The 17,248-nt window shown below is 43.8% G+C and overlaps 3 protein-coding genes across 9 annotated transcripts; 2 read left to right on the forward strand and 1 right to left on the reverse strand.

Moving 5' to 3' along the window:
- The first annotated feature begins 562 nt into the window (after positions 1-562).
- tlr1 (toll-like receptor 1) lies at positions 563-5,538 on the forward strand. 2 transcript variants are annotated; one of them, XM_053429625.1, is made up of 3 exons: positions 563-845; positions 1,919-2,645; positions 2,871-5,538. In XM_053429625.1, exons 2-3 carry the CDS (start codon positions 1,926-1,928, stop codon positions 4,338-4,340), a joined length of 2,190 nt encoding a protein of 729 aa, XP_053285600.1. In that variant the 5' UTR covers positions 563-845; positions 1,919-1,925; the 3' UTR covers positions 4,341-5,538. The 2 variants fall into 2 exon arrangements, with proteins under 2 accessions (XP_053285600.1, XP_053285598.1); XM_053429623.1 differs by having other exon boundaries at positions 564-845; positions 1,919-5,538.
- ints10 (integrator complex subunit 10) lies at positions 4,559-13,264 on the reverse strand. 6 transcript variants are annotated; one of them, XM_053429628.1, is made up of 19 exons: positions 12,593-13,264; positions 11,888-12,079; positions 11,696-11,763; positions 11,512-11,615; positions 10,726-10,865; positions 10,548-10,629; positions 10,314-10,460; positions 10,026-10,200; positions 9,104-9,273; positions 8,834-8,973; positions 8,539-8,692; positions 8,107-8,189; positions 7,808-7,963; positions 6,951-7,059; positions 6,533-6,612; positions 6,242-6,404; positions 6,027-6,120; positions 5,667-5,735; positions 4,559-5,132 (listed from the first exon to the last, which is right to left on the reverse strand). In XM_053429628.1, exons 2-19 carry the CDS (start codon positions 12,014-12,016, stop codon positions 4,976-4,978), a joined length of 2,220 nt encoding a protein of 739 aa, XP_053285603.1. In that variant the 5' UTR covers positions 12,017-12,079; positions 12,593-13,264; the 3' UTR covers positions 4,559-4,975. The 6 variants fall into 6 exon arrangements, with proteins under 6 accessions (XP_053285603.1, XP_053285602.1, XP_053285604.1 ...); XM_053429627.1 differs by lacking the exon at positions 12,593-13,264 and adding an exon at positions 12,313-12,586; XM_053429629.1 differs by lacking the exon at positions 12,593-13,264 and having other exon boundaries at positions 10,320-10,460; positions 11,888-12,586.
- LOC128446531 (mitochondrial nicotinamide adenine dinucleotide transporter SLC25A51) lies at positions 12,637-17,021 on the forward strand. Its single transcript, XM_053429632.1, has 2 exons — positions 12,637-12,784; positions 14,481-17,021. Exon 2 carries the CDS (start codon positions 14,550-14,552, stop codon positions 15,483-15,485), a length of 936 nt encoding a protein of 311 aa, XP_053285607.1. The 5' UTR covers positions 12,637-12,784; positions 14,481-14,549; the 3' UTR covers positions 15,486-17,021.
- Positions 17,022-17,248: the final 227 nt, after the last annotated feature.

Genomic DNA, 17,248 nt, shown 5'->3' on the forward strand with positions numbered 1-17,248 from the left:
TACACACTCTGTGATTAAGCCTCCCGGTCACTTGAAAACTGCATCAAAAAGCCCCCGTGCTCGTTGATCAGGGCAGTGTGTACAGCTGTCCAGAGTAAACAGCGTAGTTACCCAGGTTACGCTCTGCGATGAGGCATCAGTAGGATAAATCTGTTGTGTTAGGACAAAGTCATTTCCCACCCAGACTGACCTCAGTGTGGTCACTGTGGTTCAGAGGATATGATCCAGATAAACTGAGCAGCATTGTGACTGGATAACAGTGTGTTTGCATCAGGATATATACATTGTTTCATAAAAGACATTTAAAGAAAAAGTGCAAAGGAGACAAACCGGTGTTTTGCACAGTAAAGTGAGATTACCCCATTTGTCAGGTTATTCAGATTTAATTACATGAATTCTTAAACCTTCTGTATCCCTTCCCAGCATAGGAACCGGAGATGATCATCTAACTTTCTACACGTGATGATATAATCTCGCTCAACGTATATCTCCTCACGATAACGGTAAATCCTTTCTCTGAGGGCAGATTTAGGGGAAGTAAATAGAGGATGTGGGAGAGAGAAATCTGTGATTGGTCTGAGAACTGCTTTCATTTCTGTGTCTGTTCCCCTCAGCGTTGGTCTGCACTGTAACAGCAGCAGAGAGCGGATGCACTTCCTCCGACTGCAGTTAGTCTTTTTACTCAATTTTATTTTCCACCCTTTTTGATTTTGAACCTCTGCAACTGACATTTCTCTGGACTTGAAAACATGAGCACAGATTCGCACCAGCTGAAACAATAGCGACTAATTACACTCTCGACAAACTATAAACACGGCCGAAAAATCCATCTGAACTCAGTACAGGTTAGTGCCCTTTTGGTTTGTCTCTGTATTAAACTGTTGTAAATATAGTTTTTATGATTTTATTATTATTATTAATAATAATAACATTAGATAAATACATTTACATTTTACTAGCATATAGTCTCTTAAAACTGACCTGTCCTCTTGTCATATATAGCAGAGTCTTAAAAAGCCCACGTGCAGATGACAGGTGAGGTTTTTAAATCATAATGGTTCAAACTGTGATTACACCAATTTGTGTGAAGAGTTGGAACCCTCCTGAGCGAGGGGCCACAATAGTGATAAACGCAGTGCTGCTCCCTGTTGGTCATATTTAAAAACAGCAACAATTCTTCCTTTGACAGAACAGAGCCAAAGTAACAATAACTTTTACACCAAATTACATTACTTACTATGTTTCCATATCAAGTAGATAAAAAAAACACTATGTCCTGGGTCATAGTATAATTCCGTATTAGATTAGAGTTAGTGGTTCACATGACATAGAAACTATTGGAAAGGAAATATGATTTTGTGAAATATCAGAAGGAACAAAATCTAAAAAGAAAATTAGGTGTGTCCTGTTTGTCTAGGGTAGTAATACTATTTTTGCACTAGTTTGGAGTCAGTGGGTCACATGACATGGAAGCTATTGATAGAAATGTCAGTTTTTTTAAATGATCAATTTGAATATGAAATAGCTGACACACATACAAACTCAATATAAAAAAAGGTGCTTCCCATATCCAAATATATAATTAAATATATATATATATATGTTATAAATATAAGTTGGAGTCAGTTATCAAAAACAATGCTGATCCCTCCAATTCAAACAGGAATTTATTGATGAATTTATATAAAATAAAATCCATGGCCTACAAGGGATACTTACATTTGTGATATGTGTTTGACAGGGGGAAGAGCATAATTCTAAATTTATCACTGACAGTTTATTCTCAAAGAAAACACTTCCTGTTATGTCCAAGCAGAAGAGGCCGCAGGTCACATGAGGGAAGAAAAAACAATAACTTTACATAAAGTCTGTGAGGTGATCAACCATAACACTGATTTCTCTCCTTACTGTTGTCCAGGAAAACGATGAGGCCGGCGACTGAGGCCCTCTGGGCGGCACTCATGTTGGCGGGACTCCAGCAGCTCACCTCTCTCGCCACATCACCTGACAGCAGCGTGGACCGCTCGTCCCAGAACCTCCCCTCTGTCCCCAGAGACCTGCCACCGGGGGTTGAGTTTTTAGATCTGTCACACAACCACATACGGCAACTTCACCAAGGAGACTTTAAAAACACCACTCTCCTGAGGCGCCTGAATGTGTCCTGGAACAGTCTGGAGGGGATAGATCCGGGGACGTTCCTCAACACTCCACTCCTGGAGGATCTGGACCTGTCCCACAACAGGCTGAGGAACCTGTCGGGTCAGCAGTACCTCCTGCACACAGGAAATCTCCTGTTGTTGAATCTGACCTGGAACTCGTTCGTCACAATGACACTGGGGGATTCTTTCCGTTCCCTGGCGAAACTGGAGAGATTGGCACTTGAGGCAGAAAACATCAGTGTGGGTGACTTCAAGAGCATCGCTGAAAAGAAACTGCAAACACTTACACTTTGTCTGGGGGATGAGCTGGGTTATGAGGCAGGCAGCCTGAAGGACGTTCACGCTCAAAGGCTTCAGATAGCCTCCACCAGTAGTAAGATCGTGGACGGTGGCTTGTATTCTGATGCTCTGTCATTCTTTGACGAAGTGGAGTTGATGAATTTGACTGGTGGCTACAGGGAACTTACTGAGCAGCTTAGCCAGAGGGTAAAAATCCGCACTTCTCATCTTTATCTCACCAACATATCAATCAAATGGTACGACTTAACTTACTTTGTCAATGTGATTCTGCAAACTTCTATCACCCATTTGGACAGCTCTGATGTGAGCCTGTATAATTTGCCCTATGTAGACACTAAGGTGACCCAGAAGTCTAGAATGAAATCCGTCTCGAGTAGAAGGATTGTGGTGAAGTCTTTCTTTTTCTCACAGGAGGCCGTATACAACTTCTTCATCAATATGCCTGTGGAGAGTTTCTCAATCACAGAGTCTCCAATCATTCACATGACCTGCCCAAAGTCACAGAGTCCAATGCTCCAGCTGGATTTCTCCTACTGTGCTTTATCGGACACCATCTTCTCCATGGTGGAGGAACAGCAAACTCTTGAGTGCCAGACTCTCAGTAACGTGAGAAAACTGATTCTGGTCAGCAACAATCTCAAGAGTCTCCAGCTGCTGAGCCAACGCATGCAACACATGAAATCACTGCAGCATCTTGACCTCAGCCTCAACTCCCTCTATTACGAGGGTATAGATGAGTGCGTGTGGCCAGCAAACATCACCAATATGACTCTGTCCTCCAACCGTCTCACGGACTCTGTTTTTAAATGTCTACCAAAAGGAATAGAGACGCTGGACCTCCAGAACAACCAGGTTTCTGTGGTGTCGTCATCCATCTTAAAAATGGAAAGCCTGACATCTCTGAATCTGATCGCCAACCGGCTGCGGGACCTGCCTGTGTGTGACGGTTTCCCTAAACTGAACGAGCTTCTGCTCGGGTCAAATTCCCTCCACGCCCCGTCTGTGAACAGGCTGGAGACCTGCCCCGAGCTGAGAACCCTGGACGTCAGCTACAACCCCTTCACCTGCACCTGCGCTCTGAGGAGTTTCATACGACTTGGCATCGAATCTGAAAGGAAGAACAGTCACAGAGGGATTGAATTATTGCGCTGGCCAGGGGAGTATTACTGCACCTACCCAGAGGACGTGCGAGACACCATCTTGAAAGACATCTGGATTCAAGAGATCACCTGCAATGTTGGCGTCCTGGCAGCCACCATCTTGTGCCCAGCAGTGGTAGTGATTTTGGTAGTTATGACCCTGTGCCATCGTTTAGACATTCCCTGGTACATGGGGATGATCTGGCAGTGGACCAGAGCCAAACATCGTGCCAGAACAAGACAAGTCCGACCTGAGGACCTGATCGGTGTCGAGTTTCATGCTTTTGTGTCTTACAGCCAGCACGACACCGACTGGGTGCACGACTCCCTCCTTCCCAACCTTGAAGGTCCTGCAGGAGGCCTCCGAATCTGCCTTCATGAGAAACACTTTGTGCCTGGAAAGACAGTTGTGGAGAACATCCTCGGCTGCGTGGAGAAAAGCAGGCGCTCCCTGTTTGTGCTCTCGGCTCACTTTGTCAAGAGCGACTGGTGTCACTACGAGCTGTACTTCGCCAGCCACCAGCGCCTTTCCCGGGGATCCGACAGCATCGTACTGGTTCTGCTCGAGCCGCTGCCTCAATACACGATCCCATCCAAGTACTATCAGCTGAAGGCCATGATGGGCCGGCACACCTACTTGGAGTGGCCACAGGACAGGGCCAAGCACAGGCTGTTCTGGGTGAACCTCAGAGCTGCTCTACAGGCAGACCTGCCCAACGCACCGGTCACAGAGATAGAGTGACTGCACAGGGCAGAGGAAAAGAGGAAAAGGAAGTTGCAAGAAGAAGTACGAAAGTGGCAGAGGAAGTTTGCTAGAGGGAACATAGGAGTAAAATCGTAGGAGCAGAGGGGACACTGTTTCGTTTGTTTATACACTCTTGTCTGCGAGCTGAAGACAAACTGTTGTTTTAAGTTTGTACGATTTAAATCATTTAGTCACTTCACATGCTAACTCCTTGGAACAGTTCAAAAGACATTTAATGTTGACATTTACATAAACTAACAAGTTGATCAGGTTTGTAACTAAAACAATAAACATTAACAGACAATATCAAAAAAACACGTGATTCTTTTATCAACACTGACATCCAGAAAATATCACAATATGATTAAACCACTTCAAATGTGGTTAAAAGCACATACTGTGGTAAAAAGGAAAACGATGCACATTCTGCTTTTGAAAAGATAGATCCACTTTTAAGGCAAGACAACTTTTCAAGTACAATTAAAGATGAAAAAGAGACGAGAGCTAAAAGTGATGTATCCTTTTGTAGAGACAGCATCCACAGCTGCTAAGGTCATGAGGTCAGTCCAGCTGCATTAAATCTGTGTCCTGAATATCTGTTACGAACAGAGTCAAATGTCAGAGTCCAGGAGTCAAGGAAGAGACTGGATGATCATGATTTTTTCATTGATGCAGAAACGGTGAAGCACGCTCAGGAGGTTCTCCCCACAACGCGACACCTGCCTCTCCATGGCCAGACGGAAATCCTCTTTCACTCCTTTGGTGATTCCCCGCGTCACTGTGTGGTGTCTGTAGAAGTGAAAATGATGAAAAGAAAAAAGATGAACACAATCATACACATGGTCAGAAATGTATTCTTATGAGCTGATTTGTCACAGACACAGAAAGGTGACCTATGCGGTAAAGACAACGTCATGAAGACAAAATGCTAAATTTCTCTTTCACGCTCATCAACCAGTCAAGATTATTATACAACAAATCTTTCACAGTCATAAATAAAAACCACATAAAACATGTCCACAAATGAAATGTTACCAAGTGTCATGAAAAGCAAAAAAACTAAATCAGCTGTACAAAAAGACCAACATAATCCTTGTGTAACAACTATAACAACATCGACAACAGTAATGACCACAGAAAGACGAGCAATGGCTCAAATAAACAGACGCCGACAGGAAATCAAAGAACGTCTAACTCTTGATGTAAAATGACAGGCCCAAACCAAAACTGGGGGGGATGACAAGCCTTGAGGTTGGGAAATGAAGGAAGGGTGACTGGTGTGGGGGAGGAATGAGGGACTCTGGGAGGAGGGGCCTGGGGTACCTGTCCATCGCCTGCACCCCTTGTAGTAGTAGGGTGTTTAACTCCACCCCCAAGGCGGGACTAGGGTTCCTGAGGGAGAGCAACATTCAACAACTCTCAGTCAGTGAGGGTGCATTCAAGAGTCTTAACTTTCTACAGCATTGAATGAAGGAGCTTGAAAGAAGCTTTATTTAACTGTAGACCCCTTTTGTTGAAAATGCCCGCTCCGTTACCAACAGTTTCATTTCTAAGTAACAAACTTCCCCACAGGCCATGTCTACTTAGATCATCAGTCAATAGCACTGTTTTGTATAAAAACACAACAGAACGGGAGTGTGCAGAGTCACGATGCCAGCTGGAATGTGTCTGCGAGGCGCTTACTTGATCAGCATTCCCTGATTGGGCAGCAGCTCCAGCTGAATTCTACCTCCCTCTGGAGTACGCAGGTATGCAAACTCCTCCAGCATGTCAATATCTGGCAAGAGTCATGAGCTCATGGAAACTAACATCCAAGACGAGACCACATATTATTAGTGTATATGTACTATTTATAAATCCACTCTAGTAGTTGTAGAGTAGTTACAATTAAAGGATACTGGTGACATAGTTGAAGAAATTCTCATACTGCAAACCGCCTTGCTGACAGATTTTATCCATCGCCTTTAAAAACAGCATCTCCCCGTGTGGCCAGTCCTGCTGCAGGAGCACCACCACGTGGCCGAGGGACAGGTCGTCACGATTGTCTGTGAAGGCACGGAGCTGATTGGCCAAAAAAAGACAAAGATTTAAATGTACACGGTATCAAAAAATGCACGAGCACAAGTAGTGCATATGTTACCACCATAAAACGAAAGAAATCATAAACTCCACAGACGTAGAGTAGGCACCTTGAAGCAGGCGAGCATGAGCTGGAGACCGAAAGGTAACACAGCTTTGCTGGTGCAGGGCAGCAATCGCAGGTCATTGCCTAGTTATGAGAAAAAAAATTATAGAATTATCTGGCAACACATAACTGTGTCACTCGATAATCAGTGTCTCTATTTTGACCTCTGTATCTTAAATCATTGTGGGATTAAAGGTTGTTGCTACAAATATGCAGAACACACAGTTCAACTGAAAACATTGTATTATAGTAGTATTGAATCACAAAAATGTATTATCATACAATTGTAAAATATAAAAAATGAAAATATGTATCCATTTTGCGCTCAAAACAAAAATTTAATTAGACATCAGTTTGTAAAAGCTGTTCACAAGTTAGAATTGTCACATGACCATTGATTTACAAAACTGGTAAGTGTTTACCTTTCCTCGTTTTGGCCTTGACTCTCCCCTGATCTTCTGGGGTCTTTGATGGTTCTTGGTTTGGGGGACTCAGCCCACCCACAACATCGAGCAGCTTCTCACAGGCCAACTGATCAACAGATATGGTACAAAATCTACATGTCAACTGTAAACAGGGCAGGAATATCACATAAACTTCATATCCAATCTAATTAAAACTGTTTGCTATTATTTGTCATATTTCATCTTAAATCCTGTTGTAGGCACGTTATATGTATAGGCTCATGTGTTATGGTATCACTTTACTAGACCAAAAACTTCTCTGAAAATCATTGATGACCAGGTATGTGCACATTTCAGGTAAAACTTATAACATTTTTAAAGACTTCAACGTTGCACCTATGTAACAAATCTGGTAAAATACTAAATTAATGAAATATCAGATAGTCACAATGTTTACAATGACAAGTTAATTGTAAATATCGGTACTATAAGGCCACCTGCAGGCCAGTTAGTGTTATGCATCCATTTTTTATGCATGGTCCAAAGAGCATCAGGTTTTTGTGCTATATTCAGCAGATGTTAGAATGTACTGAACCTAAAATATGTCCCCAAATATGCACATAACAATAAAGTATGAGCAACAGTATAGTATTAGAACAACAGCTCAGTGATGAAGTGGATGAAAGTGATGAAGTGAATTAAATCATTTTAATTGAGATACTATATTATCAGAATTTCTGTGCAATTTGAAGTGTAATATAATGTATTTTGGGTAAGCTGTGGATTTAATAGATATAAAAGAATCCTTCCAATCCACGCGTGTGTGTCTGTGTATGTGTGTGTGTGTGTGTGTGTGTGTGTGTGTGTGTGTTTACCCTGTACTCTCCCAGTGCGTAGTGGCAGGAGGCCTGCTGTATGAGGGCCCTGTGTTGCTCCAGACTGACCTGACCCGAGGGGCTCTGCTGCCCTGGCTGAGGCTGCAGCACTGCAGCCATCTGGTGCAGGCTAGAGAGGGCCTTACGGTACTGTCCCTGAAGAGGGAGGGAGAGAGAAATCATTGCAAACATATGTTGCTGCATTTCCCCGCAGTGACAAATAAAGTGATGTAAAATGAGAACAAATACATTACAGATGCAGCAGTTGTTTTGTCACAAACAGTGTATGATTTTCTTGCCTGATAGATGATCATGTCAGTGAGGAATATTCTGAACCATAACCAGCTGTCTGTCTTCCAAGATGCACAGATCTTCTTGAACTCTGTCAAAATTACACAAACAGTTAAATTATTCATGTTGTTGTCATGTAGTCATGCATGATCTGGTGCTCTTCATTTTATGATATTTTATTTCAACACTGCAGAGCATTTGCATTTTGTGCTGTTTTCCAGTTTTTTGTATTTTAAAGGAGCCGCTAGGTAAAGAGACATTTTAGAGAGAGAATTGCAGAGAGAGAATATATCACAGTAGTAAACATCTAAAAACAGAGAGAAAACGTCTGTATCTGTTGTTGAATTTGTTGTGGTTGCCACCTTATGACACTGTGACAGGGTGACTGGACCCTGCGTGGATGTGTAAACACAAACAAAAAACACATTAGAGGTGTTTACCAGTTTCCAGGCCGTCATGGGAGTGAAGCAGATCCCAGCTCTCCCTCGCTGTGCGGAAGCTCTCCAGAGTCTCTGACCAGCTGGGCATCTCAGTCTTGGTTACTATGATGTGTCGACCGCGGCCTTTTCCCAACCCTTCCTCGTCATCTGAGCTCTACAGTGACACACAAACATATGCATAGTAACACAATGCAAATTACATGAAAATAGATACATACTATAACCTCTTTGTGAAAGTTATCCGTCTTTGGCTTTTCAAAAAAATACATCTAATTGATCTCTGATCTAATCTCACCATTGTCTTCTCTCTCCCATCGGCCAGTTTGCGTTTCTTGTGTGCATGTTTCACAGCTCCCCTCTCCAGCTCCAAATCATTATACACCGAACTCAAGTCCTCTACAAGGATCCATGGCCCCGAACTCAGCGCATTCACGGCTGCCAAACATAAACACATCATTTGATTATTGAACCTTTGATAGAAAACACAACAGAGGGGCATAACCAGAGAGATAGAGTAAAAAGCGCAAACAGGGAAATGTTTGTGCTTGCAGAAACAGCGGCTGACCTTGGAACAGTGCAGGCTGTACAGATGAGACATAGAGAAAGGCGCTGCGGAAGAGGACGAGTGCCGCACAGATGACCACTTGGCTGCAGCAGCGGGACCGAGTCTCTCCTTCCAGACTAGGAAGGTAGCGACACAACTCCTTCACCCTCAGCAGCATGTCCACATAAGTCCTAGTACACACACATACACGCAAAAACAAAGACACAACAAATACTCTGATTATTTGCCGCCATAGCTAGTAGTGTTATTTTGACAATGAAGGTTGGTGTATGTGATCATGGCAAAATGTCGTCCTGGGGACAAATACTGTGGAGGGGATGAGGCAGTTTGAAGTTCTTCTAGTAATTGTGTGTCCTTCTGTGTGTCTGTGGACAAATTCTGTCATCATGACAGCATCACATACAAGATATAGTGAAGATAAACTTTATATGTGTGTAATTAAGATCAAAATGAAGGCTTGAGTTAAAAGATGTGTGAACGACCCATACAAGATGGTGTCAAGTATTTTTTTTCATAACATCAACGTACTAAATTGTTTATTTTAATCAGATTATTACTATTTGCACATTTTCTATATTCCTACACTACTATCTATTATATTACCGTACTGAAACATATCCACTGCCTTTTAAATATATTTCATTAATAGATATTCTGGGGTGCTCTGCTTCTCAATGGCCTGGTAGGGTTAGGGTTAAATGATTTATCCACATATACACAATAGAGTTCAACAGGACCAAAGACTAAAGCCTCGAAAATGTCTGTTAAGTAAAATCAACGCCTCTTTAAAACAAAAACTGATTATTATACCAGTAGTGATTGTAGAATGAATTCCAGAGCTGCTGTATTAGGCTGCATTCATGTTGGCTAAACAACCCTAAAGTACAGAAGTGAGTGACTGACAGGCAGAGTGAAAGAGCACCTCTGTCCCTTGTCTCCCTGCCACTCGCAGCGAGCTCCAACCACAGTGAGGATATCCAACAGCCGCTCCCAAGGCTCTGCTACCACTGAAGACTTTTCAGACAGGCCATCAATCACGTAGCGCTGGGAGCCACGGGACATGTTGGGTGACTTCAGCGATCCAGCTTCTTGAGAGCCTGAAAAGAAAGAGCAGAGAACGAAATAATGAACACAAATTTTACAAAAAATTTCAAGTATGAATCTCAATGTTCAAAATGATCACACTGGGTTATCACAAGGAGTGTCTTACCCTTACCCTGTATCTGTACATCAGGTGAGGGTCCACGGGTAACATAACCAATATAGAATTCAGCTGCTTTCAGCATGTATTTCTGCATCAGACTGGCCGGCAAGCGCATGTCCATGTTGTTAATGACCAAAGGGAGGACATCACACACTGTAATAGTAAAAGAAACATATAGCATGAGTATTTTCGTTTTCAAATGAATCAGAAACAACCGGTTTTAAAATGTGTTTCACTGACCAAACAGTTTTCTGAAGCAGTTGACGGGAGTCTCCACATTCTCAGACACCTCCGCCTCCAGCAGCGTCTCTCCTAAATTGACCTAAAAAATACAGCAGATAGTTAGTTTTGACTGTTCGGTGTTGATTTAATCTCAGTTCAAACTTCAAAATTGAAGAGTTTCCATATTTATATTTACCCCGTGTTGGACCACAGACTCAGGAAAGCGCTTCAGAAGAAGCAGCAGCATCTCTGCCTTCTCCAATGTGTTGAAACACTGCTCGGTGGCTTTCAGGAGCATTTCACACTGCACACGGCCGGGAAGTGTCTCAAAAAGTCCTGAGACGACAAACACATGATAAGAGATAAAAAATGGACGATCTTGTGATTGCTCCACCTGACACGGCCTCTCACACTTGACTGACCCTGTTCACACCTGGTCAAAATGCTTTCTGAACGCGTCTCTTGTGACTACTCCTGTGATTAGATCTCCCTTCCCCATTCCATATGCAAATACACATGTATGGCAGTTGTGTTTGCTAAGTCCAAATGAGTTTACAGATGTGTCCAATGTCATTTTTGCGTTCACCCCAGCGAGCAAGATGGAGAGAGTCAATAGTCAGGAGGGGCTGAATGAATCTTGTGCAGCTCTACCATGAAGAAAAACTATACCAATTTAACAAAGGTATCGATCAATGTGGTGATCCCTGCTGGTTCTGAGATGGTGGCCATAAACAAATCAACTTGTGGACACTGAGAAGCATGTCATAGACCGTGGGTTACGGTAATGTGACATGTAATGGGATTTGAGTGAGCAGATCTCAGGGTGTGCTCAGGACTCATTTGGGGGCATTCAGACCTGTACTTGGCGCCGGCCACTCAGGACGGATGTTAATACACGGAGTGAACAGGGTCATTATCAGACCTCTCACTGTGACGATATACACTGTTTTCATGTGGTGTGACGGAGTTGAACTCCACTCACCTCGGAGAAACTGTGCATGCTTGTCCTGAGAGTCACCGCGTAGGGCAGCTGTGATGACACTGATCTCCCGCCACACAGTGGGTTGATCTGGAAAGTTGATGAACCTGAAGGATGGAGGAGTCATTAGCCACTGAGCACAGGCATGGAAGGGACACTCACATAGAGAAATCACACCGGAACTCACATGTCATACAGGAGTCTCCCTGCAGAGGCGGTCCTCTCTGCGTTGCGTTCAATGCTGTACATTTCATACTGTGAAACCAAACAGAGGATCCTCATGATTTGAACATGTGACAGTGCAGAGACATTTAAAGGAATACGTGCAGCTGAGCTGGTAGTAGGATCAGTGATGAATAGAGCAGAAGCGTAGTGTTACCTGTATGTTGAAGTCTGCAGGGTACAGGGTCCTGGCTGTGATGAGCCAGGCTTTGGCCGCGCACGGATCATCAGACACCAGCTCCCGGGCTCTTCTCACCAGAAACTCGCAGTCTTTTTGCGCTGACATGTTTACATGAATCAAGCCTTCACAGCCGGAGACGTCAGACGAAGCTCACACACGCAGCTCAGGCTGTAGTGGAACAGATACGGTTGTGTACTCAAACCAGGGTGGACGTGTTATTCGTTGCGCTTGCACAGCGTCTCTGTGCCAAAGTGCCACAATACGGCTAACTAGCGGAAGGTAGCTAGCTAGCTCTGCAGAAGTCTGTCTGTGCACATCTTTGCTAAAAACGTTCAACAACCGGATCTCCCAATCTTTAACACAATTATCTTATTCACGTATAACAAACATATGGAACAAACCAGAGAGGCTAAAAGACCTGACGATGTTCTCATTCACACCAACATCTTCATATACCGACACAGTTCCTCCTAGCGCTGTGATAATGTCACACCAGAGTCGTAAAATCTACCACGTCCTGCTTTACGGCTAGTGTTTAGCTGGTAGCATCAAAACAACGCGGAACTGCTCGTTTCTGGCCGTTTTACTTGATCCACACTGTGCGTCTACAACTCTGATGTGATTCAGCAGCTCACACCATCCACTCATCGACTCGTACATTACAGCTGACTGAGTATTTACATGTGAAACGACCTCCCATGAATCCGGCTACCTCCCTCATCCATGTACTCTGCTATCTGCGCATGCTCCAACGCTTTACTGCTGCGGTCACCTGTCGTTGGATCCGCAGACACGACCTACAGACAGTTGTGGTTCGATTCCCTAACAATAACACACGCCCGGGGCCAGGACAGCGACTGGTAAACACGGCAGGTAAACACCACTTTACGGGTCCGTCGCTTGTTTGACCAAAAACACCGCGAGACGCTGTTTCGCTTTCAGATTCGTCTTCGATCATCAGTCAGCAACCGGGGCTGGTCCCGTTTAGAATGTTAGCCACTTAGCATGCTAATGTTTTTCTCTCTAGCATGGTGGCATCACGTATCACGTCAGCCCCTCTGTCATTCACCTAAACATACATCTGACTCGAGTGGTGCTATCACAACCTAGCAGGCCCCAGCACTGTCGAGCTAGCTATGTTGGCTAACTAACCAAGTATTCTTGAGTGTAGCTATTGAGCTGAACATGCTAGCCCGAGGTGCCAGGTTGGATCTTTAACTACTCATACATTCGGTTACTTTTTGTGTAGCTTTGTGTCATTGTAAGTGAGATCAGGGCTTTTCTGTGTGTATGAAGCCACTGACTGCCAGCCTGACACGACGCGCCCGACAGACCAGGAAGCAGCACGCAGAGGGCGTGTTCTGTCAAGTATTTATTTGGAAATGATCGGATTTCCTAATGAGGAAGCTGTTTTTTGATCTAACATGTTATTCAAAGTGTCAGTATCATAATGTGCTCATTTTCCACAATGGAAAAACTCTTGATTTCATTCAAACTGTTGTGAAATCATTATTCAGACTTCACTATCTAAAGGAACAACTGTAGTATACATACAACGTTCATATTAACTTGTAAGTTTCAATAATGCAAGTGATCATCGGAGTTGTAACAGTTCGGGAATGTTTTATTGACTTGTATGTTCTCTTAAAACACTTTTTCTGCTAAGTTACTGTGAATGTAATCTGGCAAATGTAGTTTGGTTAAGCAATTTCCTCACTCAAGTCACAACATTTAACTAAAATACCTGTACCTCCTAAATACTTTATTATGTAAACGTGGCCACTTGTAAATTCCACAACAGGCCCCTACACATCAGAAGTCATTCATTCAGGTTTGGTCTTACTCACTTGAAACTTTGTGTAGGAATTCTTGAAGAGATATTTTGGTTGACGTCCTGCGACCTTTGAATGACCTCACAGATTTGACACCACTGTCTCCTCCTCACTCTATATTAAGACAACTCCTCGAGAACTTACTTTATTTACTTTGTGTATTTAAATACTTTACTTCGGAAATTCTTGCTTTAATCTGAGCAGAGATTAATTATTGCTGTTTTGTTACCTCAAAAATAACTTTTTCATAAAACACCATCATACTCAATTTGCATTGTTTAGTGATGTACATTAAATTGTTAAAGGTGGTGTCTTCTGTCACTTGTAGCTGTGCTCTACCACACCATGACCTGGCTGACACGTGTCAACACATTGAGTTGTGTAACAGCTCTTATCTGTTGCCAGTGGGGGCAGTCTTTTTTGAACAAATATAAAGAAGGAAGTAAACGGTTCAATCTGCTTGGGCAATTTCTATGAAGATCCATTAATTATTCTCGGAGAATTATGAAAATGTTGAAAATCACATTGTTAAAGAAATTGAAACCAAAAACCTCCTGTATTTGTCCCCTGATTCAAATCTGCACCAAAATTGAATATGTTCTGTGCAGTCTTTGCATAATTCTGCTGAAAAACCAACACAGATGAAAACATAACCACCTTGGTGGAGGTAAAATACATTAAAAAAAAACAATGAAAATGAGTGTATGTATCTGATATTTTCTATCTCACACTCACAGGTGCAAATTTTACAGAGAGGGCTGTTGACGTGATGCTGGAGAATCAGGCTGTGGTGCACTGAGTCTCCCATGGCTGTGAGCACCATGGACTCGGAGTCAGCCCGGACACCTCAGCCCCAGGCGGCCCTCTCTAAAGGAGGCCGCTCCATGATGCCTACTGGGGCTCTGAGTGCTACGCTGGGCCATCAAGGGAAGCACTATGTCTGTGGCTCCATTGCAGCTTTTACCAATATCATGGTGACCTTCCCTATCCAGAAGGTGCTGTTCCGCCAGCAACTGCACGGTGTGTTGGCCACGGAGGCAGTGCGACAGCTCCAGAGGGATGGGCTGAGGAATCTTTACCGGGGCCTGCTGCCCCCACTGCTCCAGAAGAGCACCACGGTGGCCATCATGTTTGGCCTGTACGAGGACTTCTCTCGCGTCTTATTGGACCGGGCTCAAAGCAGTGGAGTGCCGGAGCTGGCCACACGAAGCTTTGCTGCAGCATTGGCAGGAACCGCAGAGGCCCTCCTGACGCCATTTGAGCGTGTGCAGACTCTCCTTCAAGACCATCGGCACCACGGCCGCTTCAACAACACAGCCCACACCTTCCGGACACTTCTGACTGAGTATGGTGTCAGAGAGTGCTACCGGGGCCTCGTGCCCATACTCCTCCGTAACAGCCCTAGCAATGTGCTCTTCTTTGGGCTCCGGGGGCCCATTAAAGAGCAGCTCCCAGAAGCCACTAGCCGGGTCGGTCACATGGTGAATGATTTTGTGTGTGGAGGGGTGCTGGGGTCCGCCCTGGGCATCATGTTCTATCCATTAAATGTGGTGAAGTCCCGGGCCCAGTCTCAGGTTGGTGGACCCTTCCAGTCTTGCAGAAAGGTTCTGCTGACAGTGTGGAGAGAGAGGGGTGGTAGCGTGGCCATGCTCTACAGAGGGGCTCACCTCAATTACCACCGATCAATCCTCTCCTGGGGGATCATCAACGCCACCTATGAGCTGCTGCTGAAGATCGTATGAGAGGGGGATCGGAGATGACAGAAGGAAAGACAGAGAACGTACTTAAAGGGAAATGCGTGTATGGAGACGTAGATCCAGTTTGCCAAGAAGAAAAAGGAAGTAGTAAAGTAAATCCAATGCACTAGCTGTCCAGCAGTGTTTGTGAGAGACTGGAGTTTCTACAACTAAAAGACAGCAATGATGTTGCACTTCTGACCGGGGCCAACACTCAGCGTGAGATAACCACCTGCCATTGTGACCAGTCACTGATTTCAGAGTTTAAACCTATCGCACTCTGTCGCCTATAACAAAACCTGTGCCAGGGTCCAATTGAAATGCCCTTGTTTGCTCTGTGTACGAACTTTGATCAGAGCAGACTGAACTCCCGTGCTTTTTCTTTTTCCCACAGTTTCACGCAAATGTTCCACGACGGGATAAAGTGTTTGTAAGAGAAGCTGCTTTCTTTCTATGTGCTGTGTGCTGTGGTGTCTTGTTGACAATTCCTTCCACCAAGAGCACTTTGTCTATGAACCTGAATTCTGCCTCTCAACTCAAACACGTCTTTGCTTCTGGCTATTATAAAACCTAAGAATTGTGTCACGGTAATACAGTGCGTTACTGTCGGCTGTTGGTGAACTCGTGAGGCCAGTGAGTATCCGTGATGTACATGTTCTTGGAAACCCTGTCCAGGCTGGCCATTTTAAACTATTTGTTCTTTTTCACCTCATTCATCGATGTGACATGTCGGTCTTGTTTATTTTCCAAAGTGTTACTTCCAGGGAGTGTGTGTTATTTGAGTTTTGACAAGTGCCCTGTTGATGTATACGTCAGTAAAATTTACAGTTACATGCAAATCCTGTCTGTTTCCTGTCAAATTCTTTGGCAGAGAATAAATAATATTCACCCGAGATTCATCTACTGTAAATAATCCCAGTTTAAATCACCCAATTTTTTTGTTTGACAATTCATAATTTCTCTTCAATTTATTTATCTTATGTGATCGCTCTTATACATGGCGTCTCTCCTCTCCCTCTGCTCACCTCTTTATGTTTCCTCCTCTCACGCTTGCGCTCCTCTCAGTCAGTAACATCTGTTGACATAATGGGCTCAGATTTCAAGCTTGAGTAGACTTGCAGTCACCACGTGGCAGTGCTCCCTGGGTATGACAGCCCGAAGAAGAAAGGCATGCTGCTAGGACACCAAGAGAGACTGAGCGGTAATGGTGCCGAGAGAAGAGCGGGACAGAGAGCAATGTTCAGTGGCACAAAAAGCACAAGCTGCCATGTAAATGGACCACTTGACCCATTTCTTCAATTTCCTTTTTTTTATTTTGTCCTTCAACAATCAACTGCATTTTCTTAGATCTTTTCAGGATTTCCTCTTCGAAAGTAACAACCTCATGTTCGTCTACGTTTTTGAAAGCAGGACACCCCCGCCGGTGCCGAGTTACACTATTCACCACTTTCCATGATACACAGAATTCACTCACTGTCAAAATTAATAACTGCAACCAAATTAACTGTTCCAATAATCAACCTATTAAAATGAAAAAATGAACTTGTTTGTCCTGTGGGTGTTTATGTGGAGGAATTTGTCGCCATTCACATTTTCCTGAAGAATAAGAAGTCACAAGTGTGAAAAGTGTTTTACTTCATCATGAAACCGAAGGGATTGTGTGTGACTGAGTCATACTTTATTATATCATGTCTCTATCTCCCTTCTTGGCTATCAATAACAACAGCATCACCAACACAATGATGTATTGTAGTCAAGCCGAACAGTGA

The sequence above is a fragment of the Pleuronectes platessa genome, chromosome 8 (genome assembly GCF_947347685.1).
Source record: "Pleuronectes platessa chromosome 8, fPlePla1.1, whole genome shotgun sequence".
NCBI classification, from domain to species: domain Eukaryota; kingdom Metazoa; phylum Chordata; class Actinopteri; order Pleuronectiformes; family Pleuronectidae; genus Pleuronectes; species Pleuronectes platessa.